Source organism: Macadamia integrifolia, chromosome 12, assembly GCF_013358625.1.
Source record: "Macadamia integrifolia cultivar HAES 741 chromosome 12, SCU_Mint_v3, whole genome shotgun sequence".
Classification (NCBI taxonomy): Eukaryota; Viridiplantae; Streptophyta; class Magnoliopsida; order Proteales; family Proteaceae; genus Macadamia; species Macadamia integrifolia.
The window spans coordinates 30,263,729-30,284,926 of NC_056568.1; the positions used below are offsets into that span (position 1 = coordinate 30,263,729).

General features: G+C 34.6%; 2 protein-coding genes and 2 long non-coding RNA genes across 7 annotated transcripts in view; 3 read left to right on the forward strand and 1 right to left on the reverse strand.

Annotated features, from left to right (window-relative positions):
• LOC122058117 (membrane-bound O-acyltransferase gup1) overlaps positions 1 to 3,034 on the forward strand; it is an 80,404-nt gene extending 77,370 nt beyond the window's left edge. For all 4 annotated transcript variants that reach the window (XM_042620607.1, XM_042620605.1, XM_042620606.1 and 1 more), the window contains 3 exons: positions 2,232 to 2,307; positions 2,384 to 2,433; positions 2,531 to 3,034. In XM_042620607.1, coding sequence (XP_042476541.1) covers positions 2,232 to 2,307; positions 2,384 to 2,433; positions 2,531 to 2,593 — 189 coding nt within the window. In that variant the 3' untranslated portion in view covers positions 2,594 to 3,034. The remainder of the gene's footprint in view (positions 1 to 2,231; positions 2,308 to 2,383; positions 2,434 to 2,530) is intronic.
• Positions 3,035 to 4,754: 1,720 nt separating this feature from the next.
• LOC122056983 lies at positions 4,755 to 10,175 on the forward strand. The gene is made up of 5 exons (XR_006133423.1): positions 4,755 to 5,041; positions 5,151 to 5,204; positions 6,152 to 6,179; positions 9,128 to 9,245; positions 9,338 to 10,175. It is a non-coding gene; the product is annotated as an uncharacterized LOC122056983 (long non-coding RNA).
• A 4,804-nt stretch (positions 10,176 to 14,979) lies between these two features.
• LOC122056931 (ATP-dependent DNA helicase PIF1-like) lies at positions 14,980 to 16,998 on the forward strand. The gene has a single exon (XM_042618897.1). The coding sequence runs from the start codon at positions 14,980 to 14,982 to the stop codon at positions 16,996 to 16,998; it is 2,019 nt and encodes a 672-aa protein (XP_042474831.1).
• A 2,018-nt stretch (positions 16,999 to 19,016) lies between these two features.
• On the reverse strand, positions 19,017 to 19,910 carry LOC122057393. The gene is made up of 3 exons (XR_006133515.1): positions 19,695 to 19,910; positions 19,359 to 19,459; positions 19,017 to 19,265 (listed from the first exon to the last, which is right to left on the reverse strand). It is a non-coding gene; the product is annotated as an uncharacterized LOC122057393 (long non-coding RNA).
• Positions 19,911 to 21,198: the final 1,288 nt, after the last annotated feature.

Genomic DNA, 21,198 nt, shown 5'->3' on the forward strand with positions numbered 1-21,198 from the left:
TAACAAATAAACTAACCCATAAATAACCACTTAAATGGACTTGAGTGGTGATTGGCTTTCCTCCTGCGATAGCTCAGTCCAAAGTGGGGATCTACAGAACCTCTCCCCCCTCTCTATAGGGATTGGGCTTTGTTTGTAATGTTTTCTTCCCTTCTCTTTTCGTTTTTCCCCGTTTTGTGACCCCTTGTTTCCCCTTTCCATTTTTCTAACGAATTATTTATTCACCCAAAAGAAACACTGAATAACAAATAAAATACAGAACAAGATTATATCTAGGGTAGCTAATAAAGGAAATCCTATATTCTTACCTCCAACCCATATTTTAGGCCCATTGAAGTGTCCTATGAAAACCCATTCGACAAAGGTCCAACTGTATAGAACCCATCCCAATGCTTATTTTCACTAAAACAAGCCCACATCTGTGATTTATTTGCATCAACATAACTCAGGTACAAGATGTGAGGAAGCATTGGGAAGGAAGACAATGAGTAAAAGTGCGTTCCATACTTTGAGGCCTTCCCTACGGTTTCATAATATGTCATCAGGTAAAACCTGGTTTTATTTTATTTTATTATTACTTTTATTACTTATTGGTAGAGGTGGAATTTCTTATCGAAGCATTAGTGGGTTGCACCTTAGTAGGCTTACTGCGTACCTGATCATGCCCAAAGCCCAACCAAGAAAAAGGTTGAGGGTGGGCTGGTTTTCTGGGCCTGGGTTGAAAAAAACAAACTCCTAGCTGGTTTGGCCTTGGGTAACTCAAAATCCACCCCATAGAAACTTGAGCCTTTCATATATGATATATATACATGTATCATATAGTGGCACCAAGTTACTATCATAGTTGTCAAGGCGACAAGGTAACCGAAGGCGGTGGAAGGGTGTCTAAGTGCTTAGGTGACAAGGCGCCTTTCTAGGCGTTGCTTAGGTGCCCAAGTGTTCATAGTTTCTTTCTTTTCTAGCATTATTTATTATGCTACATATACCTTATATCATCTAAAATCAACAGTAAGCCATATCAAATCATCAAAAATCAACATTTAGCCGTATCAAATCATTAAAAATCAAAATTTAGAGAAATGTTCTTATTCTCTAATAAGTTTGATTGGTGAAATGATTTTATTTTTAGTTGAGACTTTTTGTATTGGGTCGAGCACAAAACCAGCTTTCCAACAAATCCAAGTTTGCTTAAATCCAAACTGTATTGACAAAGTTATGTTGCAGTAAAACTATTTTAAGGTGCGTGAATGTTGTTAAAAATCGCCTGAATGAAAATAAAGTTATGGACATCAGAACACAAGAATATTTTATCGTGCTTTTGGTTTTTAGCAATGTCTTATCATAAGAAGAATTATGGAATTTTTAGATTTGGGAAAAGCCCCAGCATTTGAAAGTTGAAAATCACCCCTACAAACAAAAATCCAGCTTTTGTTCTTGAACTGGGGGGAATTGACTTTTTATCCTTTTGGATTTTGATTTTTAAAATACTTTTATTGGATCAAATACATGAATAATATTTTAAGTAAATGAAATAACATCATTTACCATAAATAAGTGTCAAACCTTGGTTGATACTATTTCAAGGTATCTTTCAATGAGGAGACATGTGCCTAAACCCCAAGAAAACCAGTTGGACACCTAGGCGGCGCCGTGACAACTATGGTTTTTAGAATAAATTCCATACATTTTAATGGTGGTGGAGTTTGTTACTTGGTCTTGAGCTTATATAGGTAAATTAGTTTAGAAATTATTTTGGAAGGAAACGAAGAAATTAGTTTTCTTTTAAATGTGTTCGGATTAACTAATGGATGATGGTATATATTCAATGTAAATGCACCTCTTTGTTTTGAGTTTATTGCCCAAGTCCCCAATAGTATTGACCTCAAAAAATCAGCCAAAAGCTGATCAAACCCAAGAAAGCCTGAGCGACTGCAGGCTTAAAATTTTTTGATTGGTTTGGGCTTGAGGTCTACAATCCCAAACTTGACATCTTGTTATGCTTGGGCAGTGGGGCTGTGCTTGACATTTTAAACATTGGGTCGGGCTGGGGCCACCCTCTGGCCTGTGCACCCTGCTCAATGCATCACCCTAGAAAGCATAACCTAACATTTTATTAGCCCATGGAAGATGCAATGAGATATATGATATATCCTTGGTTTAACTCCTAGATTTGTGTAGTGAAGTCTTCTGGGAATTTTATTTTATTTCATAAAATCACTTTATTTCTACAGGTTGCCAACTTTGCTGGTTATGTTGTTGGACCATCAGGTGTCAAATGGTTGATTTCTCGGTTCCTCCAGAAAGACGGTATCTGAATACTCCTTCCTTCTATGTGAAAATTTGTAACAAAACTACAGTTATCCTCATGCTACTTGTTTTACAGGATTACCTGTTCTTGGTGGCATGTTTGCGACATTTTATCTTGGGACCAAGGTATATAACTAGAAGCATTTTAGTCATCATTGAACTGGCATTAAATAATTATCTTGTTTTAGTTACACCATAGGACATGATTTTGTTGTTTTTGCAGCTTATGTTCCACATTCGTGATGCAAGGCAGAGGTCATTTTTAAAGGTCAATCCAAAAACTTGAGCTGGAAAATCTAAATTTGGGGTCAGTTTCAAGTAACTGATGGTTTGTTAGAGCGTTGAAGCACACATGGCAGACATATTGGGTCTCAGACATAGCTAGGAGACCTCCATGTTTGGAATGGGTCCCAATTGTCAGATTGAGACCTTACAATCTAATGGTTCCTTTTTGGAACGTCAGAATTTTGGCAGAGTCCAGAGAAAATGCCCATGCTACTGATGGTTTAATTATCCAAGTGGATCAGCGTAGCCTGCAAAATTTCATTATTGGAATATGTTGAATGGTTGTTCCTGACTAATCTTTCTGCCACAGATAGGGGCAGCTGCATTTTCAGTTTAGATTCTTTCTATAAACAATTTGACTTCCATTTCTGAAACATTTGTTGATACCAATTTTCTGTTCCTGTTCAGAAAAGTGAGAAATTAAATGAACTTTACTTACCAATGGCTTCGTTTCTGCTATTATATGTATGATGGGAGTTGGAGGCGTCCATGAAGTCACAAATACATTCTCTGTATGTATATCTGTGTTGTGGGTGTGGCGGGATGGGGTGGGGTTCTCAAGCAGTATGTCCTAAACTAGGGTAGCCCCAAGACACCCAGATGTGTGCCTCAAGTGACAGGTGATTTGGTTCCACTATCACCTAGCCATGTCTATTATATTATACACTACCAACTTTCTTTTCTAAGATCCGTCTTGTGAAGTGCTCTTCAATACGTTTTATGTGCTTAGCAAGCACATATTTTGTGTGCTTATGTTTCACCGTACCAACAAGTATCAAATATGTTGAGACGAATCAAATGAACAAGTTTAGCTGGGAAATGGACCAATTAGACTGCTAAAAGTGGTCGCACTTTATTATCTAAAAGCCAACTCAACTAGTTGTATACTGTTCAAGTGACATGTTTTAGTTCTCTCTCAATTATCAAAAACTTGATCAATTCTCTCTGGCCTGTCAGTTTGGTTTTATTTTGTGAGGGTGAGGAAGGATTTAGATTCTTCACTTAACTTGAACAAAGCATTTCTTCTTCTTTCTTTCTCTTTTTTTTTTTTTTTTTTTTTTTTTTTTTTTGAATCTTTTTCTTTATATTTTGAGTTGTTAGACGGTAATTTCTTTAATTTGACCAAGAAAATGACCACTTTATGTTAGTCTAGTAATTAGTGATATTTTTGTAATTATTGATTATCGATTCAAAAACCATTACAAGTTTTACCAAATGCCTTAGCTATTGTTTTCCTGTTTTAAAACCTTTTTTTTTTTTTTTTTTTTAAAACAGGGTTATGAAACAGTATTTTTTTTATTGTGTTAAAATGATTTTTTAATGCAGAAACAAAAATTTCACGTCATTTATAAGCCCATTACAAAGATTTTGATTTTTTAAAATTTTTGCCAAAATTTTTTACTCAAAAAATTGAGATATGCGTCAACTCTGGGAGTGTGTTGGTTATGTTGACAATAATGAACAACATCATAACCAAGCCACATTATTCAACAAAACTTGGAAGTGTTTTCTTATTATGGTGTGTGGATTTGAAATTGATCTTTGAACTTACAATGGATTGTAGAATGTATATGTATTAATGTTGGATGTTATAATTGTTTCAAACAAACCCAAGGGGGTAGTGCAGTTGGTGAGCAAACGAACTTTGTACGAGCTGTAAACTCGGACGTCCTAAGTTCAACTTCTACTAGGCACACCTTGGCCCACTCACACGGGGTGTTTAGTGATCTTCATTGCTTTCAATGAAAATTGAATGGTTTACATTAGATGCAGATATTCAATTAATGTTGCATTTGGTCCATTTTTTTTTTTTTTTTTTTTTTTTTTTTTTATCATACCATTAATCATTTTGCGCGGGTAATCCATATCGTTCGGTTCCTTTTTTTTAAGTTCTCATTTTTGCTTACCATAGTTGAGATATATTGTTGTAGCCCATACATATTTCTTAATAAATTAATAGGCAAAAAAAATTTGCTATGCTGCGAAAGTGTAATTTCCCTCTCATATGAATGTTGGAATATTACTTAGATCCATTAGATGAAAAAATTATTTACAACATAAGTAGGTTTAAATTATATTTTACATCCACTAGGTTAGATTTTGAAAATATTTATTTAATCCCCAAAATTACTTATGATTATGAGTTCCAAGAAAAAAAAAATGTGAACTTCCTAAAATTCCCCCAATTCCTCTTTGCTGATTTCTTTTGGGGAGAAGGAGGAAAGCAGAATAGATCAGGGATTCCTTAATAATGACTTGGGGGAGTGGATGTCATTCTGTTCACAGTAACCCAATATTCTTGCAAAGGTTTCTTGCTTCTTAGAGAAACCTGAGATTCTGATATCACCTTCAATCCAGCCAACCATTGAAAAAGCAAGATTATAGAGAAGCTAAACAACCATAATACTCACTCGTGGTTTCGAGTTCATCCACCACTGCAGCGCAGTTCGTAAGATAATAAACTACTACTACTTAGTTGTATCACTAGATGAGAATTTCTGTTTGATATTTAGTTGACTGTAGCTTGCTTCTTATTTCACATTTGTTGTTGTGCATAGATCCATAGATCGGAACTGGGAAGCTTTTGGCGTTTCTTTGGAGAATTTCTCGAGGTAAATATATTCTGAAGTAAATCTACAGTTTTCCTTTTCTCTCTTCTGATAACCATAAGAACATAAACTACTCGAAGTTTGAAATACCCCAAAGAGGATTGATTGCATGTGTTGCCCTTTGGGGAACTGAATACTGAATTGGCAATTGGTATTCACTAATAAATATGTAAACAAAGTAAACCTAGACCGAACCTACTAAAACCAGATTTCAGATGGTGGTTCCTTTTAGATAGTCCTTATGTGCCAAGAGTCTCTAATAATAATGGCTTTTTAGGGATGACAGATAATCAACTTTGAGGGTGCTAATCAGATCCATTGGTTTGAATGGCTCACAATTATGGAAATTTCCAGTGGTCAAAATCATTGGTGCTCAATCATTATGACTTCCTTATGAATTGGGAAACATTGGAAGGGAAAGATAGCCCTACTAGAGAATTATTAAACATTAGGATATTTATTAAGAGAAAATTTAGGTACCCAATTCACGTTCTTAAATTCACTCTTCCCAACTCTCTTTGACTTTAATATAGGAAGGAAATAAGAGATAGAGTCGATCGAGTTCAACTCTCGCCTAACATAGAATGGCTGAGCATTGATGCTCAAACAGACCAACTAGCTGTGCCAGGATTCATGATTTGAGCAACCGATGTGGTTTCTTATTATAAATTATCTTTGAAAACTCCTAGCTTAAATTTTTAAATTTGTAATTGAAGATTCCATATTATTGAGAGTATTAGTTAGTCAATATCAAGATAAAGCACGTAATAGATATGCATGGAGACATGTCCCCCCCCCCACCCCCACCCCACCCCCAATACATGATGAAGCTCTTACCATTTAATAGCTTGAAGTACTTGCATTTTATTTTATGGTTTTATATCCCTATTCCATATTTGAAGCTCATTGGCCTTTTTTTTTTTTTTTTTTTTTTTTTTTTTTTGTTACAGGCAATTGGTTTACTGACGATTAAAATTGGTGAGTTATGTAATATATCTGGTTCTTGTTTATGATATCCACGAAGTCTTAATGATTCGATCTTCTTAATTTCTTACCTCTCTTAGTACAATTATCATTTCAATTGAATTACCTTGAAGTTTTTGTAGCTGCTGGTGCTGATTTGGGGTGATATCACATATAGAAGAAATAAAATGCCATAAATATGATACCCATTTGATAACAAGACACTAGCATCCCCCCCCCTTCCCCACCCCACCCTACCCTGTGCCCCCCCCCCCCACCCCCAAAAAAAAAGGAACACGACATCCATATATCATCTTCTTTATCATTTAACTTATGTGGTTCTGTGTATGTTCTGTTAATCTTAAATATGTCCGATACTTTGATGTAATTTGGTCAATTAGAATATAGCGGAAGAAAATCCAAAATGCAAAACACTATTTCGACTTCTCCCATCTCTCATGCACCTTTGGAAACAACAACCTTTGCAACGGCTGCATTGAAGAAACAAGAATATAGGATCCCTCTCCCCGAACATGTGATTTCATGTTTTTTGTCACTCAATAAGGTTGCTGCATAGGTTTCCTCCCAATTTCTCTTTGTTGGATTCCCACCAATATACACACGACTTTCTCCATCTCTTTTGTTGCCTATGCTTTCACCTTGTGTTCCTACGATCAAGGTTGGTATTATTACTGCCTCAACTTTAAATGGTAGTGAGAAGAAGCCACCTTTGATATTCTCTTTCTAATTGTATTTTATCATTTTTTCCTATTTGTATCATAATCTATTTTGTATAGTTCTTCCTTATATAAGTAAACCTCAATCACTCTAACCAACAAATACTAAGAAAGCCGACTATATATCCTACTACATCTTAATTATCTTGGTGTCAAAGCCAAGTGGGATGTCTCATGTTCAAAACCATTTGCTTAGTGCCCTTCAAAGGAATACTTCCATTGAAATTTCATTCATAAAGAGCATGGGCTTCTAATTATAGATCAAAAGTGGTGCAAAGGGCATAAGGTGAGGACAAGGATATGTACCAGATTAAAATTTTGGTTTTTTTTCCCCCTCCCTCAAAGGTAAAGGAGGAAGGTACTAGGAGATCCATAGCAGTTAAGCTTAGTAAGGTAACTGTTTCTTCATAGCAGGTATGTTGAGAAAGTATCTATATATCCTTCTATCTAATTGCTAAATATAGAGATATTGTCTTGAATCACATAAAATATATTGCAGAACTCCGAAACTAAACTTGGTATGCTATTTTTGAATCAACATCTTGATTTTGTCGCATTTTGTTTCTCACTACCTTTACCCATATTCTTTTAACTTATGAAACTTGCCCAAACTTGCTATATTACAGGAAATATGTCTGAATTGGTGAAGATAAATGACTTGAAGACTTACCAAAAAGAATGAAAAATCAAAGTAGTTATACTTAAAAAAAGTAGTGTTACTACTTACAATACTGAAAAGGAAACTAGAAAACTACAGAAGTTGACACTAATGGATAATGAGGTATATTGCAAAATCTGAAATAAAACTATTACTATTTAGCATATCAATAATCAATTAATTTTTATTTTTTTAAATCTTTTATAGAGAACCAAAATTCAGGCAATTTTGTTCAACGAGATTCTAAAGAAGTTCAACAACACATTGGAAGAGGAAAAGACATATGTCATATCCAATGGAATAGTAAAAAAAGTGAACAAAAAATATAGAAATGTACACGAGGACCATGAATTGTCCCTTACCAATATGTCAACAATTGAAGAAGTTCATAGCACCAATCTTGCAGAGAATATTAAGTATAACTTTCCTAACCTGAAGGATCTACACGATTGCAAGAAAGAAGATACTTTAGGTAAGAATTCTTTTTCTAATAATAAATATTCACTAAAAAAACAAAAAATTATTATATTTAATACAATATATATATATATATATTTTTTTTTTTTGCAGATTTTCTTGGATTACTGGTAGATGATGTCCAAAGTTTGATCCCCATTAAAATAAAATAAAGCAATGAGATAAGTATACAGCGAGAAATACAACTAATAAGCATGAAGTAAGTAACTTTTGTGACTTCAGAATTTCTTAGGTATTATATTATTAGTCAAGATAATTCTTATTTAATTATTAAATTTATCACAAAAGCAGTTCAGAACAAATAATGGTTACACTTTGGGAAGATTATGCAAAAAATGAGGGAGAGGAATTAATGGAGATTGTGTCGACGAATCCTGTAGTTGTTTTTATAGCGGTGGCTCTTTCATCATATCAAGGTAATCAAATTAAAAAAAAAAAAATTATAAAGTTCAAAATCTATTAATAGTACTTATTTATTTAAATCTAAATCACACGTCTATTATTACGTACAACTGCATCAACAACAATACAGATAGACCCAAAAATACCAGAAGTAGAAGAACTGAAGAGATGGTAAATTTTTAAACTTTTAAATAAACTGATAAAAGATGAAATAAAATTTTAGATATATCTTTGCTTTAATTTTATAGGTCAAAATCAGTAGCCGGAGTTAGGGCAACAAAACCAAATGTATCTAAGTACCTCAGGTACAAAGATGCAAAGTATGTGACAATAAAAGATCCCATTGAAAAACCAACTATTTCATTTCAGGTAAAACGTTAAAATAACTTTCCAATTATTGAATTACAATAATAAAATTGAATTTCTAATATATTTATAACTAAAATTTGTAGAAACATTATTACTATGTTGAAGGGTTAATCGAGAATTTGGAGAATGAAGAACCATTTTACAATGCATGCAAGACATGCAATAAAAATGTTCAAAAGACACAAATGTTACCAAATGTGAGAAATGTGATAAGGAAAATACAAAATTCACACAAAAGTGAGTTTGTTTTTCTTAGGCAATAAAATTTATAGACTATTATTATTATATAAATAAATAATTTAATAATATAAACATGACAGGTACATGATAAAATTCAGAATCTCAAATTCAACTGAAACAACAATAATATCTTTATTCGATGAAGTGGAATCATTGATCGGATGTCCGGCAGCTGAATACACAAAATCAATTGAAAAGGTAAATTTTTAAAAAATAATAATTTTTCAAGAAGATATTCTATTACATAAATTATATTAACTCACTATTATTGGTTTTTTTCCTCTTAATAGCATCGAGAGAAACTACATTCTTGCATATCTAGAACAGATTGTTTCTATTTCAAGATGCATAAAAGTAATGCAGTAAATCGGACAACAAAAAGAATTGTTGCTGAAAGCATACAAGAAGTGAAGTGTGTGGACGAGACAGATTCTGAAGAAAATCAAATAGCAAAACGAAGAAAGAAATAGAGAACAATACTTCTTTTGTTATATTCAATTTATGAGATATATTTTGAGATGTAATTAAATGTAGACTCATGAGTTGAATATGTCATTTGATAAACTTTGAAATGACAAGCAATGACTAGCACCTCTAATTTATAATTTCTCTACATCCTATCTACTATTTAACTAATGTTCTGACATCTACATATGTTGTAGCTAATTTATTAAGTTTGACTCAATTCTAATTGTATATTCTTTAACCTTAAGTTCATAATTGTGTATGCTTTCCTCTTCTATATTTTCTGGTAGACTTATTACTAGTACATACAAATTGATGTGTGGATGGTGACACTAAAGTGGTTGGAAAATACTGTTAATACACAATCTATAAATATTTCATTCTATGGAGAGATTAAAGGACTTGCAAAGTGTTAACTGGTGATTCTGAAAGTTGTGATTCTATTTGTAATACCCTACTTCTTAAACCCGATCTAATTACAGGGTTGACTCAGTTTAACTATGTAGGACCCGAACCGGAGAGGGTTAACGCGGGTTCCTTATGGACTATGATGACAAGGGTGACCTTAAACACTGACTGGCCAGATAAGTCTGAGCCAATGCCAGAGGAGACGGGGGTACCCAAGCCGTGTACATGCTCCTATCATAAGGCCATGTACGGATAAAGCAGGTATGTAACCGTATCTTAAGGTGCATACGTATATTACATCTAATGCCAAGAGTGAGATTCGTGCCGAGGGCCAAATTCTGTCAAAATTCCACTTGTTGGCCAAGTTTTGGCCCTCAGGTGGGCGGTCACAGGTGGGCGCATCCACCCACCTGAGTGACCCACCCATGCGATTACTTAGTTATTTTAGGAAGTATAAATAGCATTTATGTTTTCCTTTTTCTTTTCTCATTTATGACACTCGGACGTTGGTGAGAAGAGTAAAGAAGAGAGAGAAAATAAGGGAAAGAAGAGGAGAAGAGAAGGAAGAGGAAGAAGAGATGGATTTCAGCGGCGCCGAGGCTTGATCTTCTCATTCCGACGCTGAAAGAGTGATCTCCAACACGAGATCTACGTTTACAGGTGAGCAAAGGCTGGGTTCCTTAAGCTTTCACCATACCCAAGTAAAACCCTTGATTTGGGTAGGGTTTCTTGAGGTCTTGTAAATTCCCCTTGAGATGATGAATCTAAGGTTTAATAGATGGTTTATGTGTTGATTTTGAAGGATTTGAAGAAGGGTTTCCACGGTTGCAAGAGCATTGGTGATTGGAAGTGATTTTGGGGTTTTGAATGAGTTCTTGAGCAAAGAAGGTAAGATGGCTTTCCATTCCTTAAATCTAACCTAGATCTAGGTTAGAATCATCTTATGAGGCCTTGAATGTGTGAAGAATGGGTTTGGAAAAGCCCCATTTGAATCCCCAAAGGTTGGGGAAAGTTTGGGAAGAAGTAGCATTTTCCCGCCAAGACCGGTGGGCCAAATGGCCCGCCTGTGGGCACCCGCCTGAGAGGGCAGGACCCCCGGGCCCAACCGGCGGACCGACCAACGGGCCACCCTGCCCGCCGGTCTTAGCAGGACCCTCAAGCCAAACCGGTGGGTCAGATCGGTTGGTCGACCGGTGGGCCGACCTACCCGCTGGTCATGACCGGTGGGTCTGACAGGTGGGTTGTCCAACCCACCCGAGAGGCTCCCAACGTGATTTTTACGTCCGATTGGACCCAAAATGGACGTGCGACCTTCGTTTAGGATTTTAAACATGATTTTGTCATTGGATCTTGTTAATTTTGATCCCAAAGTGGCAAAATGCTAACCCCGCTTACTCATGATAGGTTTACCAAATCTTACGCTTCTCGTACCAGATCTCACCCGTACCGAGCGTGAGTCCTTGTACACTACAGGTAAGTGGGGAAAAGACGTTTGGCCTTGTTTCAAGGCATTGTTTGGCATTCATTTAATTGTGTCTAGACTAGACATGTCATCATGAAAATGCTATGTAGATTAGTCATCCTCACATTGTTATGCCATGGGTGTTGTGTTTATTTTCTAATTGCCAAGTGATGATATGCTTATGTGGTGAATGTTGACATCATTCTGCATGATGCAATAATAGACTAGATGTCGTAGTTGGCTTGGAAACGAGTGCATTAGTGGCCCATGGTATGGGACACGGTGGCACTATGCAATCGTACTATTGTCATATAGGAGCATGCGGTTTAGGATTATCATCTTCCCGTGCTATGACCCTTCTCAACAGGGGTTAAGGTGTTAGGTTACCATTTGGGGGGAAGCAGTGGTCGCGGTTGTCGGGTCACTATGGCGGTTAGACATTACGCCTGGCTGGTCATTAGGACAGTCGGCAACCCCGGTGGTATATTCAAGAGGGCCAATCATATTACTTTTAAATTGCTGGAGTCAGCACATTTAATTTCTGTCATTTATTTTATGTTGAGAGCCGGTGGTCGGCATGTTTTACTTTTCCGAGTACTCACTGTGGGCCTTCTCCGAAAGCCCTATGGGAGTATCGCGGGATGGAGTTCGCGGCTCGTACCCAGAGTATACGCGCACTGTGGTTGTAGTAGTACTAAACCAAAGACTTAGTAATGTTGCTTAGGTGGATGTGATTAAAAATGTATTGCATAACATATAGTGCATATGGTTGTGATTTGTTGTGTGGACTGTTGTGTGGTCTATCTTTCCACTTACTGAGCTAGTGAGCTCATCCCACATGTGCACCTCTTTTAGATGATTTTACAGGTCATCCATCTGAAGAGCACGGGTCGGGTCCCACAGTTGAGTTCCCTGAAGAGGATTGGTGGGCCCCTAAGGAGTTAGTGCACGACACTGATTTCTTGTGCGAGTTATGCTGCGGGACCATAGTTTTGATACCGAGCTGAGCCTTGTTTGGATACTGAGCTAAGCTCTACCTTCTGATACCGGGCTGAGCTCCACCTTTTGATACCGAGTTAAGCTGACTCTCTTATTTTTGATGATTCCTTTTGTGTACTTGATAGGTGAATTGTACTCTTATTGTGTAAATATCATGCCTTCGGGCCCACATGTACTTAACTATTGTATTACAATTCAGGTATCAAGTATTATGAAAATATTCACAGGTAAACCAAGTCTTCCGCTAAACTGATGAGCACTTTTTTAGTTGCGTGTATGCTGTGGTGGAATACTGTATCAGATGATCCTGGCAGGTTTGGGTTAACCGGTGTTAACCCGGTCACTGGCCCGGTTCTGTGTGAACGGGGTGTGACACTATTAGTTCTATTAGTTGTGATTTTTCCTACTTATTATAAATATATATTTTATTTTTCAATATCGCAATGACTCCAAGAAAACAACATACTCCAATTCAACGTCAAAGATTCAATGAATACAGAAGGAGAAGATATGAAATACAAAAAGGAAAAACAATTGATACAAATAATGATAGATGTACTAAATTTATTCAATGTTTAATGTAATGATGGAATTTTTTTAGATATTTATATTTATTTTTTTAATTTTTTTACCAAAACAGGTGATTGTGATAAAGAATACTCTCATTTACATGTGCTTAAAAAAGTCAAAGCATGTAAATAATGTAGATCCAAAAAATTTGAATATGAACCACCATCATTTTGTTGTGGTGACGAAAATGTTGTTCTTGCTCCTTCAATTGTTCATGAGGAATTATATCAATTATTCACCTCCAACGGATCTGAAGTTGTTGAATTTTGGAAATACATACGTGCTTACAATAGCATATTCTCATTTACATCTTTTGGAGTACATGTGGATAAAGAACTAGCAAATGGTAGAAATGGTATATATACTTTCAGAGCTCATGGTCAAGTGTATCATGATTTGCCTCCAATTTCTTTAGAAGAGGAAGATAAACCATCATATTTACAACTATACATTTATGATACTGACAATGAACTTCAGAACAGAATGAAGACAATAGAAGATTCATATCTCAAAGAACCTATTGTCAAGAAACTACTAGAGATAATTCAAAATAATCCCTATACACTTTTCTTCAGAAGTCTCATAGATGTACCTTCATTGAAGAACCATGAGATAATGCTAAGAAGTGATATAAATCTTGATCAACGAGTTTATAATGCACCATCAGTCGATCAAGTTGGAGCTATTTGGATTGAAGGGAATAATCCTAATAGAAAGAAAAAATGCGATATAGTAATCCAAGGACATTCTGGGAGGAAGCATCAAGTGCATCATTATTATGGTTGTTATGATGCATTACAATATCCTCTTCTATGCCCAAATGGAGATGTTGGATGGCATAGGAATATTAAAAAGATAAGCGAATCATGTATAGTGTTATAGGATTTAACAAGGGAGGAAGATATATTTGATGACGAAGTTGACGATGAAGGTATGTGTAAATATAGTTTAACTTGAATCTCTTTTCAATTACAGGATTTGATGAGAAAATAAAGAACATGGTCCCTCCAAGAGCCTATTATTGTCAAAAGCTTCAAATCAGAGAAGGTGAACAATCAATTCTTTTATATGCAGGGCGATTGCTACATCAGTATGTGGTAAATATGTATATTAAGATAGAAGCAACAAGATTAGATTTCTATCGAACAAAACAATCAAATATCAGAGCTGAATTATATCAAGGGATAGTTGATAGTGTTTTAACTGGAGAAACAAGAGGTAACAAAGTAGGGACAAATGTTGTTTTACCTGCATCTTTTATTGGAGGACCGAGAGATATGCGACAGAGGTATCTTGATGCTATGGCATTAGTACAACATTTTGAAAAACCTGATCTATTCATCACTATGACATGTAACCCAAAGTGGGTTGAAATACAAGAAAAACTATACCCAGGGCAGGTACCATAAGATAGACCTGATCTAACATCGAGGATTTTTTGAGCAAAGTTACATGATTTAAAAGATCAATTATTCAAGAAATATTTTTTTGGAAGAGTATCTGGACATGTACATGCAATAGAATTTCAAAAAAAGGGTTTACCACATACCCACATATTGATAATTTTGCAAAAGGATTTTAAGATCACAAATCGTAATCTCTTTGATAGATATGTTTCGGCCAAGATTCTTGGCAACAGTAAGGACCCTGATTTATATGAAAAGGTTGTCAAACATATGATGCATGGCACTAGTGGAGATCTAAATAAAAAGAACACATGTATGATGGATGGAGTATGTAAGAATAGATATCCTCGGTCATTCAATCAAAATACTATGCAAAGAAAGGATACATATCCTATTTACATGAGAAGAAATAATGAAAGACAAGTGAAGGTACGTAACCATTTCTTGGATAATAGATGGGTTGTTCCTTATAATCCATACCTATTTGCAAAGTATGATTGTCACATCAATGTTGAGATATGTTCTGGGTTAAAGGCAGTAAAGTACCTTTACAAATATCTATACAAAGGCCATGATTGTGTAGCTGCGTCCATATCATATGATAATGAAGAATATATTATAGATGAGATCAAATAATACAGAGATAGAAGATGGGTGTCTGCACAAGAAGCAATGGAGAATTTTTGAATTCAACTTAAATGAAATGTTTCCATATGTGATCAATTTGCAATTGCATCTACGTAATAAACAAATGATATGGTACTGGGAGAGGCAGAATTTGGAAAATATTCTCCAGTCAGATAATTCATCAAAGGCAATGCTTACGGAATTTTTCAATATGAATTCCAATGATCCAAAAGCAAGAAAATATCTCTATAGAGAAGTCCCAGAGCATTATGTGTGGAATAGGCAAAGAAAATGTTGGACCACCAGACAGATAAAAGAATCAATTGGACTTGTAAATTCAGCCAATCCTTCAGAAGGAGAACGATTCTATTTGAGATTGCTACTGAATCATATAAGAGGACCAACTTCATTTAGAGATCTAATGTGTATAGATGGAATTAAATGCTCATCTTTTAAGGAAGCTGCTAAAAAAAGAGGTCTTCTAAAAAGCGATGAAGCCATTTTAGAATGTTTGAAAGATTTAGCTCACTTTCAAATGCCAAAGATCATTCGTAAACTTTTTGTAGTGATAATTGTTCATCGTGAGCCAGGTGATGTTAAAAAGTTATGGGATGAAAATTTTGAAGCAATGTCAGAAGACATAAGGAGAACAACTGGCACAACTGAATACCACATATTACAAACCTTAAGAGATGTCAATTCCTTTTTAGAGAGCATGGGCAAAAGCATCAATCAGTATGACTTGCCAAGGGTAGAAAATGATCCTGATCTTACACAAAAAAATCAAGCAAGAGAATTCTCAGATGAATGTTCTATACAAGTACCATTGGAAGATTATGATGCGCAATATATGTTGAATTTTGAGCAAAAAATTGCATACAATTTAATTCTAAACCAAGTCAACTCCAAAAAGAGTGGTATATTTTTTATTGATGGACCAGAAGGTACAGGAAAGACATTTTTATACCATGCACTATTAGCAAAAATCAGATCGACTAATGAAATTGCACTTGCAATAGCAACTTCAGGAGTAGCAGTCGCAATAATGCCAGGGGAGAGAACAGCACATTCAAGATTTAAAATTCTCATTAATATAAATGATTCAAGTGTATGCAATTTCTTAAAACAAAGTGCAATGGCAAAATTAATCCGTCGAGCAAAATTGATCATATGGGATGAGGCACCAATGGCTAAACGGCAAGCAATTGAAGTAGTGGATAGGACATTACAAGATATAATGGACAATGTAGAACCATTTGGAGGAAAAGTATTCGTGTTTGAAGGTGACTTCAGACAGCTGCTCCCTGTGGTCCCTCGTGCTACAAGAACAGAAATGATAGATGCAAGGTTGGTAAGGTTGTGGCCAAAAATGGTGAAGTTGCAACTAAAAACCAATATGAGGGCTAGAAATGACCCAAGTTTTAGTGAATTTCTATTACGAGTAGGTAATGGAGAAGAACCAACTGAATTAGAAGATTTGATTCGCATTCTAGATGAATTGTTGATACAATACAAACATGAAGATACATCTGAAGATGAACTGATAAATGCAATATTTCCTTCATTGCAACAACATGCCAATTCGACAGAATACATTAAAGATCGGTCAATCTTGGCAACTAAAAATGATACAGTTGACAAACTAAATGACAAGCTTATTGAGCAATTTCTAGGAGAAAGTGTTATATATTACAACTTTGATTCAACAACTGATGATGCACAAACACAATACCCAGAAGAATTTCTCAATTCCTTGGCACCAAATGGGCTTCCCCCTCATAAATTGGTTTTGAAGAAAAATTGTCCAATCATGTCATTACGCAATTTGGATCCTGCACATGGAGAATGCAATGGTACACGATTGGTTTGTTGGGAATTTAGAAGGAATGTCGTTCTAGCAGAAATTACAATTGGACAATTTTCAGGCAACCTTGTGCCTCTTCCAAGAATACCATTATGCCCAACAGAAAATGAAGGCTATCCTTTCCACCTAAAAGAGAGCAATTCCCAATAAGACTTAGCTTTGCTATGACAATAAATAAGTCACAAGGACAAACTATACCACATGTAGGAATATATCTTCCACAACCAGTATTCTCACATGGACAATTGTATGTGGCATTATCTAGAGGAATATCCATGTCAACAACAAAATTTTTACTAGGAAATGACAAGAGAAAAAAAAGATAAGGGATTTTATACAAAGAACGTTGTCTACAAAGAAGTCTTATTACCAAACAGGTACAATAAACAACTATTTTATTTAAACAAGTTTAAAATATTTCACTTAACTTTTCTTTAAGATTATTTTCAAATATTTTACTTTTGTTATCTTTTCTTATTTCAGTGAAATCCGCATGCAACACATTCAAGGTTATCAGGAATGTTAGTTTACTTCTATTTTTCAATCTCATTTCTTTAGTATTCTCTCTTTCTTCATCACTATCGCTAAGACCATGTCCTATCATTATGTTACCAAAATCAGGTTAAGAATACTTGGTTGTAGAGGAATAAGTTGGGAATCCCAAAAGATAGTTCAGGTTGGAACAATCAGGGTAGTTTATTACCAATTTTTATCTCATTTATATAGCTGTAGGTTTTATGTGTATCCTTTTTTTTTTTTTTTTTAATAATATGGTTGTTTAGCTAATTTGTATTACAATTTAAATGCATAGTAATGAAAGTCTACCTATGTTTATATTATTGTAATGAAGTCTACATGTGTTCTTTTATTACTTTAGTTTTGACAAATAAATTGGTTGAAAATTTACTCATATAATTCATTTAATCTGCAAGATAGAGCTCAAGTGGAGAAGTTATTGCACTATATTATGGAAAAATCTCCAGAGGATGCAGAAAGCAAGCATGTTTTCACATACGCCGCTTTGACTTAATCAGAGATTAGTTTTTTCTTAATCAGTCTCTATGGTTTATAATATTATGGTTTATTAGTATTATTGTTATATGCTATGAGAGAATTATTTGTGACATGTTTTTTATGTTTCATGTTCCCATCTCTTTTCTATTATGGGAATTGCACTATTTAGTCTGTGGATTTTCTCTCTTGTATTCAGAATAATTAAGTTTAATTTTGTTTTTAGAAAATACAAACTTTGAAAAATCAGCTTACCAAGCTTTTCAGAACTTACTTCAAATGGATTGACCCAATAATCTTGTCTTAAGAAAATGTTTAACTAGTGTATTTTTACTAGTATATATATATACTAGTAAAAGGACACGTGCAAATGCACGTGGCTGAGAGAGAAAAAGATGTATTTCAATCATATATGATATCCATTGAATCAATTAGTAATTTAAGATGACTATTAAATTTCAAATAATGATAGACAATTACAACACATTTTTAGACAATCAATGGTAGGAGAGAGGCCTCTCTTTAGTAAAATGTATCTCTGTCTCTCTCTAAGAGATTTAGTTATAAGCTATCGAGGATCGGTTCTTTAGTTTAGGAACCTTGAATGCGGATGAAAACAACCTTGGAGTCTCTAAAGAGGGAACGACATTGACACCCTTTCCTTTTAAGCGCTTTCTATAGCCTTAGTTATAACCAAAGAAATCGGGAGTTCAGAAGCTTGTTAACAGTAATGGAATCGCAATCACCAATTTCATTATTGTGTAATAAAAAATGATTTTCTTATAAGGTTCATAAAAACAGATTTTATGTAAGAGAGAATATCACAAAAATAGAAAAGCAATTAAACATGATTGAAAGACCAGTAGAACATATTAATTCTTGGTATTAATGGTTTGCTTGATAGTCTAAACTCTTTCTTTCATAGATTCCTTTATTTGGCAATTTGGGGTCACTTTGTTACAGATATCCAATACTAAAGGGATCTCTTTTTAGCCATTTCTTTTTTCAGACAGGTCTAGAGGTGATCACATGCATCCAGTAGAAAAAGTTTGTCCATTAGGAATTATTAGAGCATTTAATGTAAGTCCTACGTGCTCAATTGAATGTCCAATTAAGCAATGATTGTTGGGGACTTGGGACTCAAAGAGAAGTAAGAGTTGGTCGGATTACATGAAAATAAAATAAGGGATAGAATTGGAGATATCTCTGAATCTGAGATCCAACCAACTCTAAAGTGAAACCTGAGTAATTGCAACTCTCAGATACTTAAAATATACAATTTAACAGCATCCAGAAACCAAATTGATACTGTAGTCACTATTACTTTTTTAAAACCAAAACCCCACCAATCCCATATAAGAAACAGGACTCACGAGGATCACATTATTGAAACAATTTCTCAACATCTGCGAAAGAAAAACAACAATATAAATATCAAAACCTACGAAGTAAAAAATCCTCAAAATAAGAATGAAGGAAGCAATGAAGCAAAATCCAACCAGTGGTGAGAGCCTTGATTGTCCCAACGTGCCTTCATCTAAAATCCTTAAAGACTTCTTTAACCGATCGAGGATTATGAAGCCCTAAGCTCCTTTCATACCTGAGACAAGTTAGAGGGTTAACCCAACATTACATATGATAAACCAATAAATGAATGAAGAAAATAGAACATTTAAAAAGTATGGATTAAAAAAAATGAGATTTAAAAAAAAAAAATTACAAGATAAGAAGTGCATTATAGGGTCAAGGAGTGAAGACGAATACCTTAAATTAAATCAATAGATAGGAAAAGAAAAAAACTAAAGAACTGTATAAGAAGCCTTACAATAGCTTACCTAGAGCCAAATGAATAACAGAGAAAGGGAGCTCTTGGAGCTCTCTTAGAGCAGATTGTGAGCTTTGGGAGAGAAGACCAAAGAGGAGACACAATTCTTTGATTTTGTTACCTAATAAAGGGGAGAGAAGAGGGAATATTTTATTTACTAATAAATAAGATAAGAGACGTAATAAATACATGGGGGGAGAGATATTCTATTTCCTAATGAAGGAGACGGAAGAGGGAAGAGGGAAGAGTTTCCTTACTAATAAATAAGATAAGAGAAAGATTGGGAATGTATGAGAGAGAGAGAGAGAGAGAGAGAGAGAGAGAGAGAGAGAGAGAGAGATTTATGGTTTTGCTTTCTAATGGTAGAGATAGGAACGTGTGTGAAAGAGAGAAAAAAAGATTTTTGATTTTTCTTTCTAATAAAAGGGAGAGAAGAGGGAAGATTTTATTTACTAATAAATAAGATAAGAAACGTATCAAAAAAATTAATAAATACTTGGGGGGAGAGAAATTCTATTTCCTAATGAAGGAAAGGGGAGCGTTTATTTACTAATAAAATGGATAAGAGAAAGATTGGATGGAAATATTCTGAGCTATTATTGTAAAAGACAAAAAATTCAGAAATTCTGAGGTATTGTAATTGATTTTTTTTATCTTCTCTATGGTATTTATAAGGAAGGATTCCATGCAGTAAAAACTTTAAAGTCGATGAAAGATCATTGAAAGATACTGTTTTTATGCAATAAATCTCTCCATAATTTTGTGCCTATTTTTTTTATCCCTTTAATACGTAATAATTATAATTAATGACACCCCTTTTTCCTCCACGTTTAGAGAGAGTGAGTGAGAGAAAGAGAATTATAGAGAGAAAATACCCCTTTCCTCCACGTTTAGATTTTGTAAGGGATGGAATGAGAGATTTTAGGAGTTGTTTTTTTATTTTTTTTATTTTATGGTATATCTCTCTCTATATTTACCTTTTTAATATTTCCATAATTATTTATAATTCTCTTTATGGATAATCTCTCTCCATTGTGCTCCACGTTTTTTTCAAAGAGGATGAGAGAGAGAGAGAGAGAGAGAGAGAGAGATTTAAGGAAGAATAGTATATGCCTTTTTTTTAATCCTTTTTAATATTTAATTAATTATTACTCTCTCCTTTCTCCTACAAATTTAGAGAGAGAGAGAGAGAAATAGAAAATTATGGAGAGTTTATTATTATTAATATTTTTTTTGGTATATATCTCTCCATAATTGTTCATTTCATCCCCATTTTCCATAATTCTATCTATTTCTCTCTCCACTCGCCCCCCTTTCTCCTCCACTTTTAGAGAGAGAGAGAGTGAGAATTATAGAGTTTATTATTATTATTATTATTTGTTTCATCTTCCATTTTGAGGGGTGAGAGGATGAGTGGGTTTAGGGTTTATAATTATATGCTTTTTTAATGCTTAATAATAATTATAATTATATGCCTTTTTAATACTCCACTCTCCCCCTTTCTCTTCCACGTT

Bases quoted from the DNA above. Each gene is read 5' to 3' on its own strand.
- LOC122056931 (XM_042618897.1), top strand. From the start codon at position 14,980: ATGAGATCAAATAATACAGAGATAGAAGATGGGTGTCTGCACAAGAAG.